This window comes from Diospyros lotus, chromosome 1 (assembly GCF_014633365.1).
Source record: "Diospyros lotus cultivar Yz01 chromosome 1, ASM1463336v1, whole genome shotgun sequence".
NCBI classification, from domain to species: Eukaryota; Viridiplantae; Streptophyta; class Magnoliopsida; order Ericales; family Ebenaceae; genus Diospyros; species Diospyros lotus.
The window spans coordinates 49,107,543-49,126,620 of record NC_068338.1 but is presented as its reverse complement, the minus strand read 5'-3'; the positions used below and the strand labels follow the sequence as shown (position 1 = coordinate 49,126,620).

The following is a 19,078-nucleotide window of genomic DNA, read 5'->3' as shown; positions in this document are numbered from 1 at the left end:
GAGTTTAATTAGATAAAGTACTTCTCTCAAGGTGATAAACTTATCTTTAATTGAGAAAATCACAATTATATAAGGTTTTGAGGAGATTAAGGTAGTTCAAGTTTGATCAGAACTAGACTTCTGATATATATATCCAAGAAATAATCGATAAACTAAATCTGTTGGCCCTGGTCTCACTCCCTGTGGACCCTATATATACATGTACGTACGTCTGATGGTTATTGATTGCAGCTAGTATTATTAATAATAGTCTGCATATTATTGGCACCAAGAGTACCAACATTAATGGCGAAGCCAAGCTTTGTTGTCTGGTTCTTTCTGGCTCTCTCTATCGCCTTCCTTGCCAGTTCAATCTCTGCCGACAGAAGCTTCGGCCAAGTCTGCGATGCTTCTAGGTTCAGAGAACTGGGGCTGAAGATGGAGGATTTCGGGTTCTGCGACTCTTCGCTGCCATACCCAGTGAGGGTGAAGGACTTAGTGGACCGGATGACGCTGCCGGAGAAGGCGCAGCAGCTGGGAGACACGGCGACTGGGGTGCCCAGGATTGGCCTGCCTGCGTACGAGTGGTGGTCGGAGGCGCTGCATGGCGTCGCCGACACCGGCCAACCGGGCAGTAAGGCCACCTTCTTCGACGACCAAATCCCCGGCGCCACCAGCTTCCCCACCGTTATTCTCACCGCTGCAAGTTTCAATGAGTCCCTCTGGAAGACCATTGGCCAGGTCAGTAGTACCCTTCTGTGATACAGGGAGGGGAACTTATCTAGTGCGTGATTTTGGAATTTTTGAAACGTTTTTGTTTCTGAAAGGTTAAAAGAAAAAGCTTTTAGGTTACTTTTACAATTTCAAGAACTTTTTATAGTTATTTTTTAATATTAAAAAAATATAAAAAATACGTTTCCAATTTGGATCTCACTTGTAGTAATCTTAAATATTTTGAATGTCACTAGATACTTGTAATAGCAAATCTTCAATTTGTTTTTTTGTTGCATTATTATTGTAGGTTGTTTCAACTGAGGCAAGAGCCATGTATAACATGGGGCATGCTGGATTAACATTCTGGAGCCCAAATATCAATGTGGTGAGGGATCCCAGGTGGGGAAGAAGTCAAGAAACGCCTGGCGAAGACCCTCTGGTGGTTGGAAAATATGCTGTAAACTATGTCAGAGGCCTGCAAGATGTTGAAGGCACCGAAAACATTACAGATTTAAACTCTAGGCCTCTCAAGGTTGCTGCTTGTTGCAAGCACTATGCTGCATATGATCTTGAGAGCTGGCTTGGATCCGATAGGTTCCATTTTGATTCAAAGGTAAGTTGTAATTAAGTAAGTGCATGATGATGATGATCACTATATTCAAGATTTTTACTTAAAGAGTTGTCACGACACATGTATAGTGCAATAAAGGTTTAATTAGATAATATTTTAACAAATACTATCTCAGTATATATGTCGTTTTTATGCTAAATTATTTTTGTATTAATTTCGTAGGTTATGGAGCAAGATATGAGAGAGACATTCCTTAAACCTTTTGAGATGTGTGTTAAAGATGGAGATGTTTCCAGTGTAATGTGTTCCTTTAACCGCATCAACGGCATACCTATTTGTGCTGATCCACAACTCTTGAAAGACACCATTAGAGGAGAATGGGACCTTCACGGGTGTGTAAGATCGGTCGAGTTTAATTTGAGAACGAGAAATCAAACATCTTAATTAATGACAATCAAAAACTCAAATCACTAATTTTGGCTTTCAGGTACATAGTTTCAGATTGTGATTCAATAGAAGTAATGATAGATGGTCACAAATGGTTAGGCGACACACCAGAGGATGCTGTTGCACAAACACTCAAAGCAGGCTAGTATTCTCTCATCTTTTTGTTTGTTTGTTTTGTTTGTTGCCTCCACGGATTAATATATTTAAATCATATCTGTTTGGCGTTCAGGTTTGGATTTGGATTGCGGGTACAAAATCGGGAGTTACTATGGCAACTATGCAGGCAGTGCAGTGGAACAAGGGAAAGTTGGGGAGGCAGAGGTAGACAAAGCCCTCAAAAACCTCTACACTGTGCTAATGAGACTAGGCTATTTTGATGGCATCCCTCAGTTTAAATCCCTGGGCAAGGCCGATGTTTGCTCTGAAGAACACGTGGAATTGGCAGCCGAAGCAGCAAGGCAAGGGATTGTTCTTCTCAAGAATGACAATCAAACTTTGCCTTTGAACTATGGTGAAATTAAGAGCATAGCAGTCGTAGGGCCTCATGCCAATGCCACCGAAGTCATGATTGGAAACTATGCAGGTGCCTGCTTATATATATAATTTGATTTTTTTCTCTAAGGAAGAAATTAGTCAAAATCAAATTAAATCTTCTTTTGTGTATAGGTATCCCTTGTCGATATGTATCCCCTGTGGACGGCTTCTCTGCATTTGGAAACGTGAGATATGAAACCGGTTGTGCTGATGTTGCTTGCAAGAATGAGAGCTTGATATTCCCAGCCATGAGAGCTGCAAAGAAAGCTGATGCTACTGCAATTATAGTGGGGTTGGACTTGTCGGTTGAGGCTGAGGGCTCAGACAGAGTCGATCTGTTGCTTCCGGGCTACCAAAATCAGCTCATCAGACAAGTTGCCAGTGTCTCCAAAGGACCCGTCGTTCTTGTAGTCATGTCTGGTGGTCCAGTTGACATCTCTTTTGTCAAGAACGACCCAAAGATCAAGGCTGTCCTGTGGGTTGGTTATCCCGGTGAAGAAGGCGGTCGAGCCATAGCTGATGTTGTATTTGGGAAGTACAATCCTGGTATGCTTCCTATTATCATCTGTAGTGCACATTCATTTAGAAATCTGTATGATCTCGATGTAACCATTCCATTTTACTACACTTTCAGGAGGAAGATTGCCCCTCACATGGTACGGAGCCGACTATGTTGATATGTTGCCAATGACATCCATGGCATTTAGACCAATTGAGAGCTTGGGCTACCCCGGCAGAACGTACAAATTCTTCAATGGCTCCACAGTCTATCCATTTGGGCACGGACTCAGTTACACCCAGTTCAACTACAACCTCAAGTCCTCCAAAAGGTCACTCAACATCAAGCTCCACAAGCTGCAACATTGCCGCAATGTGAATTACAGCGCAAGCGCATACAAGCCTATGTGCCCTGCAGTTCTGATCGAGGACTTGAAATGCCATGACAACATCGAGTTTGAGGTTCAGGTCAAGAACGTGGGGAGGAGGGATGGAAGTGAGGTTGTGATGGTTTACAGAGTACCCCCCGAAGGCATTGTCGGGGCCCCTATGAAGGAGCTAATCGCCTTCAAGAGGGTTTCCGTGGCAGCAGGACGAAGTATGACTATTAAGTTTGTGGTGAATGCCTGCAAGAGCCTTGGCATTGTGGACTACACAGCCAACCATCTTTTGCCAGCAGGGAGGCACACTATCATGATTGGAGATGGAGCAGTCTCGTTTCCAGTTAACATTAACTTCAAATATTAGAAGAAAGATTTAGATAGATTAGTGATTTTTTTTTTCTTCGGTTAGCACCATATTAAACTATCTTTTTCAGGTTCATAATGAACTATTTTTTTATGCAATCACCATCACAATCAGTGCATAGAAAATAAAATGGGGCATGTAATTTTATGCTTTACTTTCTATTTTTAACTTAGAAAATTCTTAAAATGAGTTATTCAAATTCTCTAGAAATTAAAAAAAAAAATGGGATCTTTCTATAATTTTAATTGGATCCCTTTGTAGTTTGAAGCCGTGTTTCAATTTCTAAATTAGAATATTTAGTAGAAAAAGAATGAATTTTTATACGGGCTGGCATAATTGAGTCCGGCGTTGTTTTTTTACTTGGCGATGGCAATTCTGAGCAGAGCACGGCTGCCTCTTGCCCAGGGAAATTAGGGCTCAAGCAAGGACAATCTTCAATTCATCCGCTCATCCGTACGGGCAAGTCTTATCATATATACACACTGTTTGCGAATATTTATATTTGACCGCTGGAATAGTCGGGATTTGCTTGCTTTACTGTTTCCTTAAATAAACGAATCAAGCTGTTCTGAGCTTCCCGAGTTTGTGCAGTCGTGAATCTAATCTAATCACAGAGAGAGAGAGAGAGAGAGAGAGAGAGAGATGTCAACACCCTCGGCAAGATTCATCCTGAGAAATATCTACCAGTTCCGTCAAATCCCTCCAAAACCCTCGAAAAACTTAAATACCTCTAGTGGCATATCTCAGCTTCTCTCTCCATGGATTTCGCCTTGCCAGAGAACGCGAACTTACTTCTCATCATCGTCTAGAATCTTCCAGAACCCGGCAAATCGATTGAGCCCCCAATCCGATTTGTTGCTGAACAGAAGCTTTCTGGGTTTTAGGTACTTCAGTTTCAAGAGTTCGGGATTGGGCAGTAAAATTAATGGGAACTTTGGTAAGAATGTGGTCAAGAATCCCGCCGCGGCGGTCCGGGATGCGTTGGCGCGGTACCGCGAGGCGGTTGGACTGCAAGTTGAGGCTTTCTGGAAGCGGAATTCGCTGGTTTTGTTGGGCGGAGTAGGGGTTTTGACCTGCATTTTGCTGTGGAGGATTTTGTTTGGGATTGCCAACCTGTTTGTTGGGATATCTGAGGGCCTGGCCAAGTATGGGTTTCTTGCTCTTTCCAGTGCTATTGTGGCATTCACTGTGAGTTCTTTATCTGAATTTTCTCTCTGTTTATTAGTTTTGTTCAGTCTTAACAGAAACTGAGACTTGTTGATAATTTCCTGATCTAATTATGCAAATCGTGGATCGGTGAGAATTGACAAGGATGGGAAATGCTAGTATACTATAAATTTTGTGCATCAGTCCTCACATTGTGGGGGCGATGACTTTCAAGAATAAGTCACCTTGATGGGATTTTTTTTTTGTTTTTCTGAAATGATCAGATTTACATTTTCCGTTTTGGTAGACTTCCTTTTTGTAGAGGAATGTTGATTGATTAGACGATGGAATTCAAACAGAGCTTTTTATGATAATAGGAGATTTAGACTTGTTAAAACAGTTGGATGCTCTATTTTATGCTTGCCTTCCTCATAGTTTTGGTCCCATCCTGAACTTAGATTGCTGGAGGTCTCTTCGTGGAACTTCTGTCTTGTAAATCTTGATTTGATTTTAGTAATGATATCAGCCCAGTCCTGCACTTATCCAAATTATGTTTATTCTGCAGTATCTTGTTTGTTTGTCCAGATGGCAACAAAGCAATTTTGTTATACTTGCAGTAAGCTCAATGGTTGGCATTCTTAATATTCATGTATTCTTAACTAGCTCACTCAACTTCCTCTGACTGATCTTTGTATTAGCTTCCTAATTTTTGGTCCTTTTAGTCTTTTTGCTATTTGTATAGATATGTAAGTGGATAAAGATGATTTGCAATTTGGACTTCATGTAATTAATCTCATGTAGTGGGATTAAGGCTTGGTGGTTGTTATTCTATTGCTATATATCAGTACTAGAGGAGTAACTAACTCTCCTCACCTGTCATTTTGCTCCAACACCAAATGGCTCACTCTCTTCCCTGTGTGTGTGGAGAGGAGAAAAAGAAGGGGGGGGGGGGGGGGGTCTAATTGATTCAAGTATATGAGAAATTTGATATAAAGTAGTACCAAAAGTATGCATTTTGTAGCCAACATGAATAGATCAACCATTTTTAGCATTTTTTTCTTTTTAATGGTGGCCTTTTTCCTTTTTTATTGGAGTTTCATTTGTGTTTTGTTGCATTGTTTTTGTTATGTGAAGGGCTTGTATCTCCGTTCAAGATCACAGTCAATCCTGATAAAGTTTATAGAATGGCCATGACGAGGCTTAATACAAATGCTGGAATTCTTGAGGTTATGGGTGCTCCTCTTTCAGGGACTGATTTGAGAGCATATGTTATGTCAGGAGGAGGAATCATGATAAAGAATTTCAAGCCAAGTTTACGAAGCAAAAGATGTTTTCTTATATTCCCTATACGAGGTTCTGAGAGAAAAGGTCTAGTGAGTGTTGAAGTGAAGAATAAAAAGGGCCAGGTTTATCTTGATCCTTGCCACCTTTAAATATCATAAGATGAAGAAATGGCCGTTTCTACTTGACCAAGTATCCATGTTAGTTTGTTATTATTTTTTTCTACTATTGTTTTTGACGTTTTGCTCAGGGTTTAAAACTTTAAATTCTGATTGCCTGTTTAGAGTATTGCATTGCTAGATGGTTAGCCTGGAAACCATATGTTACAATAGTGCAGTCCTGCTAGAAAGATTATGATCTCCACTCCAAACTTGCTAACATAGCTCAAATGTATTAGTAAGTCAGTTTACTGGATGAAGTTAGACATCTACCATTCACCAGTGTGATTTGTTATTGGCTGTTTCATTAGTCCACCCGTGATATTTCTCCCTTCTGAAACTGAAAAATAAAAAAAGAAACAAATTTCCTGAAAGACAAGATAAGGGCTGTACATAATCTATTGAACTGGGAAAACAAGAAAACAAATTTCTTTCAAAGAATTTTTTGGTAGGCATGGCAATGTTTTAATAATGTCATATTATATCCATGATATGGTGAGGACCTCTAACCATTTCATATTATGAAATGAAAATCCACCCGTATTTCTGTCTACTATCACCATGTTTATGGGCCTTATTCAACGCGTGCTAGAGTTTTTGGTTGGTCTTCAAAATGAACATGTACCTATTTCAAAGTAGAGTTCAGAGATGTGGTTTGGGAGGGGTTATTAGCATCCCAATCTTGAGATATGTATCTCATGATTTTACAAGATCAGAGATGTCCCCTTTTTTTTTTGCTTGTTGACTGACAGACCAGAGATATCTCTTGATATCATCACATGCTAATGAAAAGTGAAAATTGATAAAGAAATATTTGCCCACCCTCATATTGCGACTATGTAACAGCATTTGCTGCTTTCTTGCAGTACAATATGAAGTTATTGGCTGTGGATATCCCCATGGTAACAGGGCCTGACCAGCGTCTGTTTCTTATTGGGAACGAAGATGAATACAGGATTGGAGGTGGACTGATTTCTGAACTCAGAGATCCTGTTGTGAAAGCAATGGCGGCAACTAAAGAGTTTGAAGAACGCGATGAAAAGGAGGATGAGGAAGATGCTGAAAGAGAACTTCAGGAGGCAGAAAAGAGGCACCAAGAAGAAATTGAAAAACTTGAAAAAGGTAGCTAGTTTCACAGGGACAGGAACCACTTTCGACACATTTGTTTCTTCTTTTCCTGTTTTTTTTCCTTTTTCTGGTGATCTTTAATGAAGACTAGAGGTCTTCACCGTGCAAAGATCAATGTATGGTTGCATCTTCATTGAATTTCCAAAGGTTTGTTTACCTTTTCCTCTGCTGCTGGCTAATTTTGTGACATTAAATTCCTGAATAGCACATTTTTGAATTGCTCCTAGGCTGGCACTGACAGTCTGCTGTTGATGATCAATCGATCATTGTAATAAAATAGTCTTCCTCCGGACGTAAACAAGTATTGCAAGCTATTTTCCCCCTTTTGGAGATGGATGGACTTTCAAGCAGTCTCCTTAGCAAGGATACACGGCTAGGATGTGGTTGAAATACTTCTTGAAACTTACTGGCCTATTTCTATTAGATAATAACTCTCTGGTGTCGTAATCTCTTCATGAATATTCATGTTGGACTGAGGGTGTTAGGAAGAGTCTTGAGTGCATGCTGAGCATGCCTGATGTCAATTGTTTGCAATAATCTGTTTTGACTATTTCGTAACTTAACAGATCTAATAGTTTGAATTATACCCTGCTTCCTTGACAGATAATAGTTTGACATATCTTTCAAAACTGGGACTTTTAAACCACTAGGGTTAAGGTTATAGTTTAAGTGGCATGAGAGTTAAATGTTTGAGAAAAAAGTCTCATGTACAAGTCCCTCCTTGAGCAAATCTCTGTCCTTAAAAGGCTTGATTGGTTGCTAGCCATGAGGTCATTCTGGATTTATGGGTGAAACGTTGATGATGTGGCTGAAACTTAGCCTGGTGTAGTATCAGCCGCATCCCATGGATATAACACGTAGGTGCAACAGAAGAAGTTAACGCAGAAGAGGCTGCTGCATCCCTAACCTCAGACTAAGTATATTCTTTGACATTTTGGATTTATTCCTTTTTTTCATAGAAAAGATAATAATAAAAAGAACACCTATGCCATGAGAAGCTTGCATCTGCATAAACCACATTACCAACTAGAAGTCTAGAATTCATGTCTCCAACTCACAGCTCAACAATGGGCACCCTTATCCCTTCATTATTTGCTAGATGCCTTATCCCAATTATTCAATGAACAATCGTAATACTGCTCCTGCTGCTGACAAGTATTTTAGCAGAAAAGTCTACAACCATAATTGGAAGTAACTCATCTATTTGACCAAAACTGAATGGAGCACAGTAAGCCTCAAACAACTTCCAGGTCTCCACAGAAAGCCGAAGAAACATGTTATCGCATGAGCTTTTGCCTGCTGATACCCAAATTCTGGAAAAGAGCAAGCAACTTTGCAGCCGGGACTCAAGTATCTTGCCCCCATTGTTCCTTTTGAATCAAATCCAATCACTGGCTTATCACACCATCAACACAAATGCTGCAAATATTGATCAGAAAGTAGTAGTATAGGTCAATGGGAGTTTTTAACAATGAGATGACAGAAGTAAAGAATGTAAAAAGAGGGTGATAATACTTGCAGCTTCATGACGCTGAAGTTGTTTTATAGCCTCCTTTCTCTATACGTTTTGCTACTGACTGGTCTCCTGTTTCCACGATTCTTCCATCCTCCTAGAAGAAAACGGATGTTATGAATGAACCCAAATGATGCAGATGTAATTAAAAACCTTACTATAACCTAGCTTACTTAAAACAGAATCTATTGGTGGAAAATTACATATTTTCAGCAAAAGTGAATATTTTTACTATTCAACAGCCAAATGGATGCAGTTATGTACAATTAAAAAGGCACCACATATCCACACAATTTGGTACTTTAAAAGACAGCAATGACAAAAAAGAAGAATACAATTAGGCACTGAGGATTAGGGAGGCGATGAATAATTGATGCGACAAATATATAAATATTTTTTGAGAGCTAATAATTGTAAAAACAAAAGTTTGTCTTCAGCATGTTTAATCCATAAGCCAAAAAGGTCAATGTGCTCTCCGGGTTTGATAATGCAGCAAATCTTATGCCATGTGCAGGCAATGAAGATTAGTATTGCTTGCTTACAATCCTGAGAGTAGTGGGGCTCACAAAGAAAATAGATGATCAAAGTACACGAAGAGAAACTTAAATTTCCAATATTGCTAAGGTCAGGCACGTCATGACATTCATATCACAGATTTGTGAAGTATATGCTTGGAGTGTTATAGGATTAGAAAACTGATGCTGAAATACAAAAAAGACAAGCATGCCATGCATATGAATGGAACTCAAACGTGTCCATTGATTTCTGCTTAAGGTGAATTAGATAGGTGGTTCCAGTCTAACCCTTTCTTATCACTTCTAGTTCATAAGATATGAGATTAATAACTTGCTCACCATAATATGAACATAAGTGGGTTTAATGACTTCCAGAAGTCGAAGATAATGAGTGATCATCAAAATAGAATTCTTAGGAGTCAAAAGCCCATTCACTGCTTTGGCTACATCTTGAAGAGCATCAACATCTAATCCAGAATCAATCTCATCTAATATAGCCAAGTCTGCACCAAGAACCTGAAATAGAAAGACAAAGGAAAAGTTCAGAAATCCCTGCACTGAGTTTCCCATTTACTGACAAATGAACACAACTGGAGAGGAGGAGAAGAAAAAAGGAAGTATACAGAAGCAGAAATAATGAAACTTCCTTTTTGTGTTCCATGAAACAAATGAAATCAGAATTGCTGCTATTACCATCATGTGACCTTGGCTACACATGTAACCCTCACATAAATAAGAAAACAAAACCACAAATTCGAAGCCAAATTGTGTAACCTTGGCTACACGTTGCACAGTCCAATTCATGAAGTAAGTAAATAAAAAAAAATTATCGCCCTTTCATATTAATGAATTCAACATCAACATCCCAGTAAATAAATGCAAAGGAAGAAAAGAACACTACTTCTATAAGCCAGTAGGGTACAATGAAAAAGAACAAGAGACAAGAATCCATACCGCAAGTTGGAAAATTTCATTCCGCTTCCTTTCACCCCCACTAAATCCTTCGTTAACATTCCGATTCAAGAAGTCAATTTTCATGTTTACAAGATCAAGCTTGGGAGAGATATAGCTATAAAACTGCAATGAAAACTTTATCAGCAGATAGAACAATTCAACGATTACCATTAATGAAGACAAGAAAATGTAATTGGTTACTAATGAACTAAATTAAGATCCAAGCTTTATCTAAATTTCTTTAAGATAAAGAAATCATCTGATCATTATTATTATTGGAGGGAAGGGGTGAACGAGAGTGAAAGTTAAATGCTCAAATAAAGTGCGTGTAGTTGAATCATATTATTCAGAGAAAATTAGCAAGTGCTGTTCTCATCAAACTACTAGCTAGACCAGGCATACAAACAAACAACATAAAACACAATCCAGATTTCTGCCTCATGTCTTCCAAACCAAGTAAGTTAGTTCAAAATCAAGCCCTTTAGAAAGGGACCAGAAATGCAGAAAAATTGTGAAAGCAGATATGTCATCTTTACGGTAAAGATAAAAGTTGATTTCACTGTATGTATGGCATTAATGCATTAATCCGGTACAAGTTTAGAGCTCCATTAAAATCATACACGTGGGAGAATTTGCTTCTCTTGTAAACAGAAAGAAAAATGAAAATAAGGAATCCTTTTTTTAACTATTACTTGTAGTAAAAGCCTTTCTCTTCAGTACAAAACCATTGAAGAAGGTGTGCAAGAGTTCAATTTGAAGCAGACACCTGAATCAAGATGTGGAGTACACATTCCTCAATCACTGAAAGCTCAATGACTGATGCACAGAAAAATCAAGCAACTCCCCAGTAGTAGAATAATATCATACTTCTGAATCAATTACAATCTGACAAAAGGCATTGTTTGAACAAAAAAGTTTGTATTTGGGGAAGCAAGTAGCTCTGGCTCTTCTTGATAACACTCCTAAGCAATGAGTGTCTTTTTGCATTCCATCTTCTTCCCTTGTCTCAGTTTTTCAACTAATTGCATGCTTAGTTGTACTGTGAGACAACTTAGAAGCACTTTCAAGGCTTGTGCATATTTTTAATTGTGTTTGACCAAAATAAAAGAGTATTTTTGTATACAACATAAACTATTTTCCAATCTAGAAGATAAGAAGCAAATTGGTGCAGAAGTGGCCGTCCTTACACAATAGCCTAATTTTCATAGCAAAATCAAATAGGCCCTAACATCAATGGGTCATCAAAAGCTTATGGCTTTCTGTCCTCATTTTATTATTTCTGTTTTTCTAGGTTTTTCCTCTTGAATAATCTTAGTCATGATTCTCTCTTTGCAACTCCTTGTTTTTTAAAAGAAAATTGAAATTAATTCTGATTTTCAGAGAGGATACTGATTCACGTGAGAGTGTAGGCTCTGACCAACCAATAAAAAGATGAATTTTTAAAGTAGTAGATAGTTTCTACACACCTCAATAGGTCCAAGCTCAGGCAAACCAAGTTTTCTTCTACGAGCATTATATGCCATATTTAGGAAGTTAATATTACTAACACCAGGGATCTCAACAGGAGCTTGGAAGCTCATGAAAAGCCCAGCAAGAGACCTTTCCTCTGGATCCATGTCAAGCATGTTTTGTCCTTTGAAAACAACACTGCCTCCTGTGACTTCATAATCTGGATGGCCAGCAAGGACCTACAATATTAAGGCCTCATCAAGAGTTTATGAACAAGAAAATGATAATAGATCAGCAAAATAACTTGTTCAGAAGAAAAAAAGACAATTGTCAAGAATCCACCGACAGAGCCTCAATTATAGAATTGGACAAGCAGAAAATTAGAACAGCTTCTAACCAGACAAGTAGACAAGCACGCATGCCCATATACAACTAGATAAAACGAATTACAATAGCTGCTAACCACTAGATGAAATACTGTTTCTTTTCAGATTACAATGGCTGCTAACCACCAGACAAATCATTACCTTCTGAACTGAGCATGTTATAGACATCAAACAAATTCATGAAATTTTTAAAACTTCAAAGAACACAATATAAACAAGACCGTTTACATATCTGAAAACTGATGTTGCAGCAAAACAATTAGATTGACAAGCAACAAGAAGGAAACCATGAATGATGAATTGAATTTAAAAATACTATGAACAACACTCTCTTAAGTAAATATCTATTTGTCCAGGGCCTCATGGGGCATAAAATTCAAGCAGCATCCACACCTTAGCAAAAGTACTTTTGCCAGAACCATTCTTCCCCATAACAGCATGTGCCTACAAGAATTGAACAAGTAAGCATCTTTAGAGCTATAAATCTGTTCGTATATATACATACAAACAAGCGAACGAATTTAGCATATATAATTAGAAATTAGAGACCTCTCCTTCATAGATGACGAGGTTCACGCCCTTGAGTATCGGCTGCTTGGACTCCGCAATCACGGCGTTAAGGTCTTTAACCTCGAGGAGGAGCTTGGGGGAGTCGCCGCCGCGGTCCTTGCCTGACGCGGTGGGAGACTCGACGGCGAGACTAGCGGTCAGGCGCCTCGGATGCTGCCGGCCCACCACCAAACGGCGACGGAGAGGGCGGCAGGGAGGAAACACGAATTGTAGAGGCTTGGGCGCGGAAATTGTGAAGGGAAGAGGATGGGAAAGCGAAGGGGGAGTGGAAGAAGAGCAAGTGTGGAGGAGAGCCATTGCAATCTCTGCTTCTCTGTAGTGGAAGCGGATCGAAGACCAAACCAGAAGCAAGGGGAGAGAAGTAGAAAGGTGCAGTTCCAAATTTACCCTTGCATTTGAGAAAAAAAATAATAAAAGACCCGTTGATTCTATTTATACATACTTCGGTAAAAATATTATTATTTTTTTAAAAAATAACTTGAACGTTAAAAGTAAATTATAAGAGATTTATATCAAATTATAAAAGTTTTAGCCACCGGCGTAAAATTTATTTTAATATTTACTTAGCATAGTATAAAATTCTAGGTGAAAGTTGGACAAAAGTTAATTTTTGTATAGAGGTAACGTTGGTTAAAATTAATAAGATAAAATTATATTAATATAAAATTTAAATATTTTTTAAATTAAGATATCAAATAATTAAAGTTAAAAAATATTTTAAAATTTTTATTAAATATTTTAAAATACATTAAAATATATCATAATTTTTTTCATTCGTAAGATCTAATATATACTTATCTAAAAATATATATATATATTTAAAAATATCAGATAAAAAGTCATGTATTTTTTTTAAGAATTACTAAATAAGTTTAATATATATATTAAAAAAATATAATATTTTAAATATCTTATTTTTTTTAATTTATATATTGATTAACAACTATTATCTAAACTTAAAATCTTAATTTTTAAGAGCATTCTGGTCTACAATTATATAATATTATAAAGTTAAGGTTAGGAAAATTAATAAAACTGTCTTAAATAATTGTTAATTAAGTTTTTTAAAATATCTTAAATAATTAATATATTAACTCGAGGACAGGCTATATTATTATCATTTGTGATTTTTTTATTACTTAAAAAATATAATGTGTGTGTATGTATATATATATATTTGCGTGCAGAATAGATGGCGCGTGCAAGCTGGCATTTTTGGGAGTCGGTTATGGGGGCACCAAAATAGGCGGCGTAAGCCTGTTTGGTTTCTGCAGCATTAGCCATGTCTTCTTCGTCTCCGAGGTTTCAAACAATCAAATCAACGCTTCAAAACAGTTTTCGAGGCTCTCTTTGTACCTTATGGTGGTCTCTTCTCTGGCTGGCTTCATGATCCCATCTTTGCCAAGATGTAGAATCACCATCCTCTGCTGATCCATACATTTCTAAGGTAAATTCTCTCCTTTACAACTGATGGTTATTCCTCCATCGTTTCCCAATCGACCAAATCCCTGTTCTTGATTTTTCTCGTCCAATTATGCGGGCAATGAGGCAATATTCAAGATTCTGTTCTATTTCCCTGCGATTTGACTGGAATATGATTATATGAAAGCCCCCATTTGTTTGAATTTTCATGGCGTCGTTCTTCGCTTCTTTTGTTTTTGATTTTTTCTTAATTGTTTGTCGAAGCTATGTACGATGTTTTTCTGGTTGAGAAATCATGGAAAATACATTTATTTGTGCCGATCCCTTTTTTTATCTGATTTTGCTTAAAACCCTTGTATTAATAGTGCATAATTGAAACGGTTTATCCAAAGAATTTAGGGTTTCGATATTGATGAGTTTGAGGCCAATTAGTGATGATGCTCTTTTTTGCCTAGAATCAATATGAAGAAAACTAGAACAGAAAGGAGACCTGGTGGATTGGGAGGTATTTTGATCGGTCACCACGTGAGAAAGCTTAAAAATCTCAATTTGGCACTTGTGAAGGTTTAATTGTCCCCTACATCTCAATTTTTTTGGGTCAGATGACTTGGATCCACACAAGTTTCATATTATTTCCAAATTATGGATACACGAATTCAGATTGATGAAACTTTTGGACAGTTACATGAAAATTAAGGATGCTAAGAAGCAATATAGCTCAACTTAGAACACCATAGAGGGGCTGGTGATAGAAAATATAAGCATAAAAAGTCATCTACTGGCATCCCTTAAAAGGAAAATCGAAAGACGGTCTCACTGCGGCTTCTCCTGCTAAGATATTTTGTATGAATTCTCTTTGCCATATATATAGTGCGATCGTCTCTTGCTGCTGGCTAATTAAAAGAGCTTACTAAGGCATCTCTTGCATGTACCTTGAGCTTATGGTCGAACACAGCCACTATGTTGCACTTGGAAGAGAATGAATTGAGGTCCCTAAAACCCTTCAACAAATTACCTCAATATTTTTTAAGTGGGATTCAAAGTAATTTATCTAAAGAGACCCCTTTTGTTTGTGATTCTTTATGCAAGCCAAACTTCAGTCCCAATGTTGCTTCATGCTAGTGTAAGTCATATGGTGGATTTCTTCTTGTTTTAGAATTAAGTTACACGGAAATGCAAGGTAGATTAACAACTGTAGGTTCTCAATATGAGAGATGGTGTTTACATTTCTCTATTCTTTTACTTATCTTTTTGAAGCTTTCATGTTGGCATTCGAGGGGTGGGTGTCATGCAATAACCATGGAAAAGGAATTCAATTCAAATTACTTGCATTCATCCACTTTATGAAGCTTGGAGCTTGCATTTAAAATATATATATATATATGTTTATGTCTCACACAATTGACTCCTTTTCCCTTGCCTTTACTCAGAAAGGAATCAAAATCAGTTTAATCTTCAGGAACCTCAGCAAAGGACTCAAAAATCAGATTAATCTTCAAGACGGGCTTTCTCATTGAGGACATACGTGAGTTTTCAAATGTCTTCTAATTTATGACATGATGTATTATTTGGAGGGTTTCCTTTGAATCTTTCCATTGCGTACAAGATAGGGTTAACAAGTTCATTACTCAGGACTTCCATATGTCAGTCTCTTCAATTGTCTAACTGCTCTGATGGATGTTTACTTTCAGGGTTCTGCTTCGATTTATCATCAGGCCTTGGTTGCCCGCACTCAATGGGACAGTGCTGGACTAAGGTGAACTTTTGTAATGAAGTTACATTTGAAAACAACCAAGCTAGCTTTCTCCTGATATTGGAGGACTTCATTTTACTCTTCCTATTACCTTTTTTTAAAAAAAAAAAAAAAAACTGTTGCTCGAATTTACAATCGATCTCCATTAGGTGCACTAGCAAAATGAACTTGCATCTTGAGAAAATCTTTATTTTATGTCACTTTTCAAGCCAAAGAAACAGTTAATGTGCTGAACCCACATGTTAAGCAAGTCAAGAGCTTTGGTAGGCAGGATGTGCTAATTATTATACTTAGAATGTCTTCTACATATACTCTGTGGCCCCCGTTAGGAGAAACTCACTTGATAACAAACTAAAAAGGTTTTCCAGTTTTAACAGTAGCAACTTTTAAGTTTTCCCATCATGCAATACTTGAAAATATACACCAATAGCCTATTTCACCGCTTCCAAGATACTGCAAACAGATTCTATCGACCAATATTTCTGCTACTAGTGATCTTTTGAACAAGTGTAAAAATTCTGCATCCTCATTACTGTTGTACCATTCACTGGGATACACGACTTATACAGTTTTGTGGAGCTGAAACTGATAGTGAGCAGAGTGCACCAATAGAGCTTGCCAGCGGAAAAGTTCACCTCGTAACCACCATGCAGAGTTGGGAGGAGAAGCTGTCAGAAGCAAGCAGGGATGGCAAGATAGTAAGTTCTTTTGTTTTTTTATTTATCTTTTTCTCCTATCTTATAAGGAAAACATCAGCAGTTTAAACCCTTCGCAGCAGGGGAGTTCCATTGGGTCATCCCCTTGTGCTCAAGATTGGACAGTTATTTTATCACACTTTATTGGTCAAAAAAATAAAGCAGAATCTACTATGTACAGTTCAATAGCACTTTTAGATGGCATTATATCATTATGTTCGCCATTGACAAACTTGCTTTTATTTGATTTTCTCTTTCCCGCTTTATCTACTGGCTCGGACCAACAGATATAAGCAACGAGTGGCTTAGTGGCCGGTATACTCGGCGTGCATGCTAGGAGTGAAATTCTATAAGCATCAATGCATTACTCTTAACACCTACGTTCTTTAAATTTCTTTCATACAATTTGTCATTTTACCCTACTGTCCAACAGGTTGTGGCAAATTTCAGTGCATCATGGTGTAGTCCTTGTAGGGTGATAGCACCGGCTTATCGTGACCTTGCTGATAAATATTCTTCTATGATATTCTTGACCGTGGACGTTGACGAGCTTCCTGTAAGAATTGAACTCTGATGCTTCTAATTTCTCGTGCACATAATTTGCATCTTTCAGGCGGAAGGGAGGAAGTCAAATTCTGTAAATGTGACTAGAAATTCATGTAGCCAACCTCACATACTAGAATAAACGCTTTATATGATGTTTAAGCTTATGCTTGATGCCTATAACTCTTAGTAAACGATTTTTTTTTTAATGTGGGATGTTGCAGGAGTTTAGTACTTCATGGGAGATTAAAGCCACTCCAACATTCTTCTTCCTCAAAGATGGACGACAAGTGGACAAGCTTGTAGGTGTCAACAAGCAGGAGCTCCAGAAGAAGACTGCAGCAATTGCCGATTTAACCGTGTAAAGCAGTTTAACTTTGTACCCCTCCCTGCAATGTATTATTATTTAAAAAAAGAAAAGAAAATTGCTATGTGTAATACGTCATGACCAAGGGGGTGGCCTTCAATGCAAAGAAGTTTGAAATCTTCTAATTTTGTTCTTTTCTTTCTTGAGTATAAAATCAGCTTAAGGTTTTTAAGGAATTTGTCAGTTTCTTGGCTTCCATTCCATTGCATGACAAGGTAACCTAATTCTAGGTGTAATATATACTATATCTGTTTATATTATTTTCCATGTTTATAGCCCATTCGATTAGGTCGTGGGTTGACATAAAAAGTGTTTTTCTGGACTCTCTTCTCTAATTGGCAGTAAAATTTATTTCTTGGTTGGGAATGAGACGAAGGAATTCAGAACATAAAATTAATTTAAATCAATCAAAATTATTCTTGCAAAATTGCTTTTTTACAAGAGGTGATTACCACATAAAAGAAAATTTTCACAGCAAGTATCAAATAATACCGTAATCATTCCTGTGAATATACAGATGAGTTTCATTACAAGCAGGAATTTTGAATTTATTAGAAAAGTAAACTAAATATATTGCCTTCTGTGTTGCAGAGAAAATAGAACAAGGAAAGGATAAGAGTACACAGAATAGAATATGTTGTGGCAATAGTTTATTTGTTGAACACCACAACCTGAACCCGAAGCAGGGTTGATACAGCTGAGAAGAAAATTGAATGTACGCTTTCATATAACTTTGTGGCACTTGAAACTATAGTTGCTTCAGTGAAACCTGCAAAAAATAAGGCATTCCTAGGCTTAGTTATGGGGGAGATTCAAATCTGTATTTGCAGTGCAGGTATAATGTCCATATTATTGAGTAGAAGAAACGAACCGTGTTTACACCCGACTGTAATAGTCCCATTGAGATCCTGCACCGAGGCCCCGTTGATGAACTTGTAGTCCTGCTTCACTAGATGAATGCACTTCAGCACTGCCCGGGTATATGGTCTGCGCACCCTCTCGTACAATATGTCGCTGTGTCGGCTTTTGTCACATTAATCCAACCCCCTTCTGTCAGCCGGTACTTATCTGGACAACTGTTTGACACCTGTCACAAGGTACCACAGCAACAATCACGAGCCTTGGTTATTTCTTAACTATCAAACAAAAGAAAAGTTGATGAATCTCATTCCCATTGTTTTATCTTTGCAATTAAGTGAAATCCACCCCAAAACATAGTATTAATTCCAATAACCCAAAGTGAACTTATTTAAAAGTATTGAGAGAAGGGATAATTGCATATGATGTAGCGTTAATGTTATTACATTTAACAATCACTCGTAAGCACTTCTCCATTGCTGAAACGGGCTCAAATTAACATTTCCTGTTGGGTCTGAGACTTCTATGGCCGCATCTGCAAGAGGTACAATACAACAGCATATAACATATATCCGTACAGAATTGCAATTATGTTATGCCCACAATGCTTTAATTTTACATGAGTGAGAGAGAGAGAGAGAGAGAGAGAGACCTGCACTGGTGCAGCAAGAAAGTAAGAAAAATGTCCCAAGAAGCCCACAAAGAAACCAGATTCTTCCTCCATCAGTTCTGGATTTCTCCATCTCAAGGATAAATGAAATTCTTGAACTTGAAAGTATTTACCAAACTTGTGGAAGATCTTTTTGTAGTAAACTGGAGTTTGTAAGGCCTCTAGAAGCTTAAATATAGA

General features: G+C 37.7%; 4 protein-coding genes and 1 long non-coding RNA gene across 7 annotated transcripts; 3 read left to right on the top strand and 2 right to left on the bottom strand.

Annotated features, from left to right (window-relative positions):
* The first annotated feature begins 252 nt into the window (after positions 1-252).
* LOC127803296 (probable beta-D-xylosidase 5) lies at positions 253-3,588 on the top strand. Its single transcript, XM_052339424.1, has 7 exons — positions 253-720; positions 1,001-1,306; positions 1,487-1,656; positions 1,752-1,852; positions 1,941-2,294; positions 2,378-2,791; positions 2,880-3,588. The coding sequence occupies exons 1-7, from the start codon at positions 286-288 to the stop codon at positions 3,488-3,490; spliced, it is 2,391 nt and encodes a 796-aa protein (XP_052195384.1). The 5' UTR covers positions 253-285; the 3' UTR covers positions 3,491-3,588.
* A 218-nt stretch (positions 3,589-3,806) lies between these two features.
* LOC127803307 (uncharacterized) lies at positions 3,807-7,462 on the top strand. The gene is given in 4 exon segments (XM_052339435.1): positions 3,807-4,678; positions 5,771-5,789; positions 5,792-6,042; positions 6,942-7,462. Coding segments are annotated over 4 exon segments (1,080 nt in total). The 5' UTR covers positions 3,807-4,132; the 3' UTR covers positions 7,206-7,462.
* A 732-nt stretch (positions 7,463-8,194) lies between these two features.
* Positions 8,195-12,971, bottom strand: LOC127803316 (ABC transporter I family member 6, chloroplastic). The gene is made up of 7 exons (XM_052339445.1): positions 12,570-12,971; positions 12,414-12,464; positions 11,652-11,873; positions 10,186-10,308; positions 9,571-9,747; positions 8,719-8,813; positions 8,195-8,622 (listed from the first exon to the last, which is right to left on the bottom strand). The coding sequence occupies exons 1-6, from the start codon at positions 12,885-12,887 to the stop codon at positions 8,727-8,729; spliced, it is 978 nt and encodes a 325-aa protein (XP_052195405.1). The 5' UTR covers positions 12,888-12,971; the 3' UTR covers positions 8,195-8,622; positions 8,719-8,726.
* An 827-nt stretch (positions 12,972-13,798) lies between these two features.
* LOC127803325 (thioredoxin H-type) lies at positions 13,799-17,546 on the top strand. Its single transcript, XM_052339457.1, has 6 exons — positions 13,799-14,037; positions 15,443-15,537; positions 15,704-15,768; positions 16,335-16,463; positions 16,894-17,016; positions 17,228-17,546. Exons 3-6 carry the CDS (start codon positions 15,748-15,750, stop codon positions 17,366-17,368), a joined length of 414 nt encoding a protein of 137 aa, XP_052195417.1. The 5' UTR covers positions 13,799-14,037; positions 15,443-15,537; positions 15,704-15,747; the 3' UTR covers positions 17,369-17,546.
* Positions 17,547-17,996: 450 nt separating this feature from the next.
* LOC127803252 (uncharacterized) lies at positions 17,997-19,009 on the bottom strand. Of its 3 annotated transcripts, XR_008023481.1 has the most exons (4): positions 18,881-19,009; positions 18,675-18,763; positions 18,242-18,457; positions 17,997-18,139 (listed from the first exon to the last, which is right to left on the bottom strand). It is a non-coding gene; the product is annotated as an uncharacterized LOC127803252 (long non-coding RNA). The 3 variants fall into 3 exon arrangements; XR_008023482.1 differs by lacking the exon at positions 18,675-18,763 and having other exon boundaries at positions 18,881-19,003; XR_008023480.1 differs by lacking the exon at positions 18,881-19,009 and having other exon boundaries at positions 18,675-18,835.
* Positions 19,010-19,078: the final 69 nt, after the last annotated feature.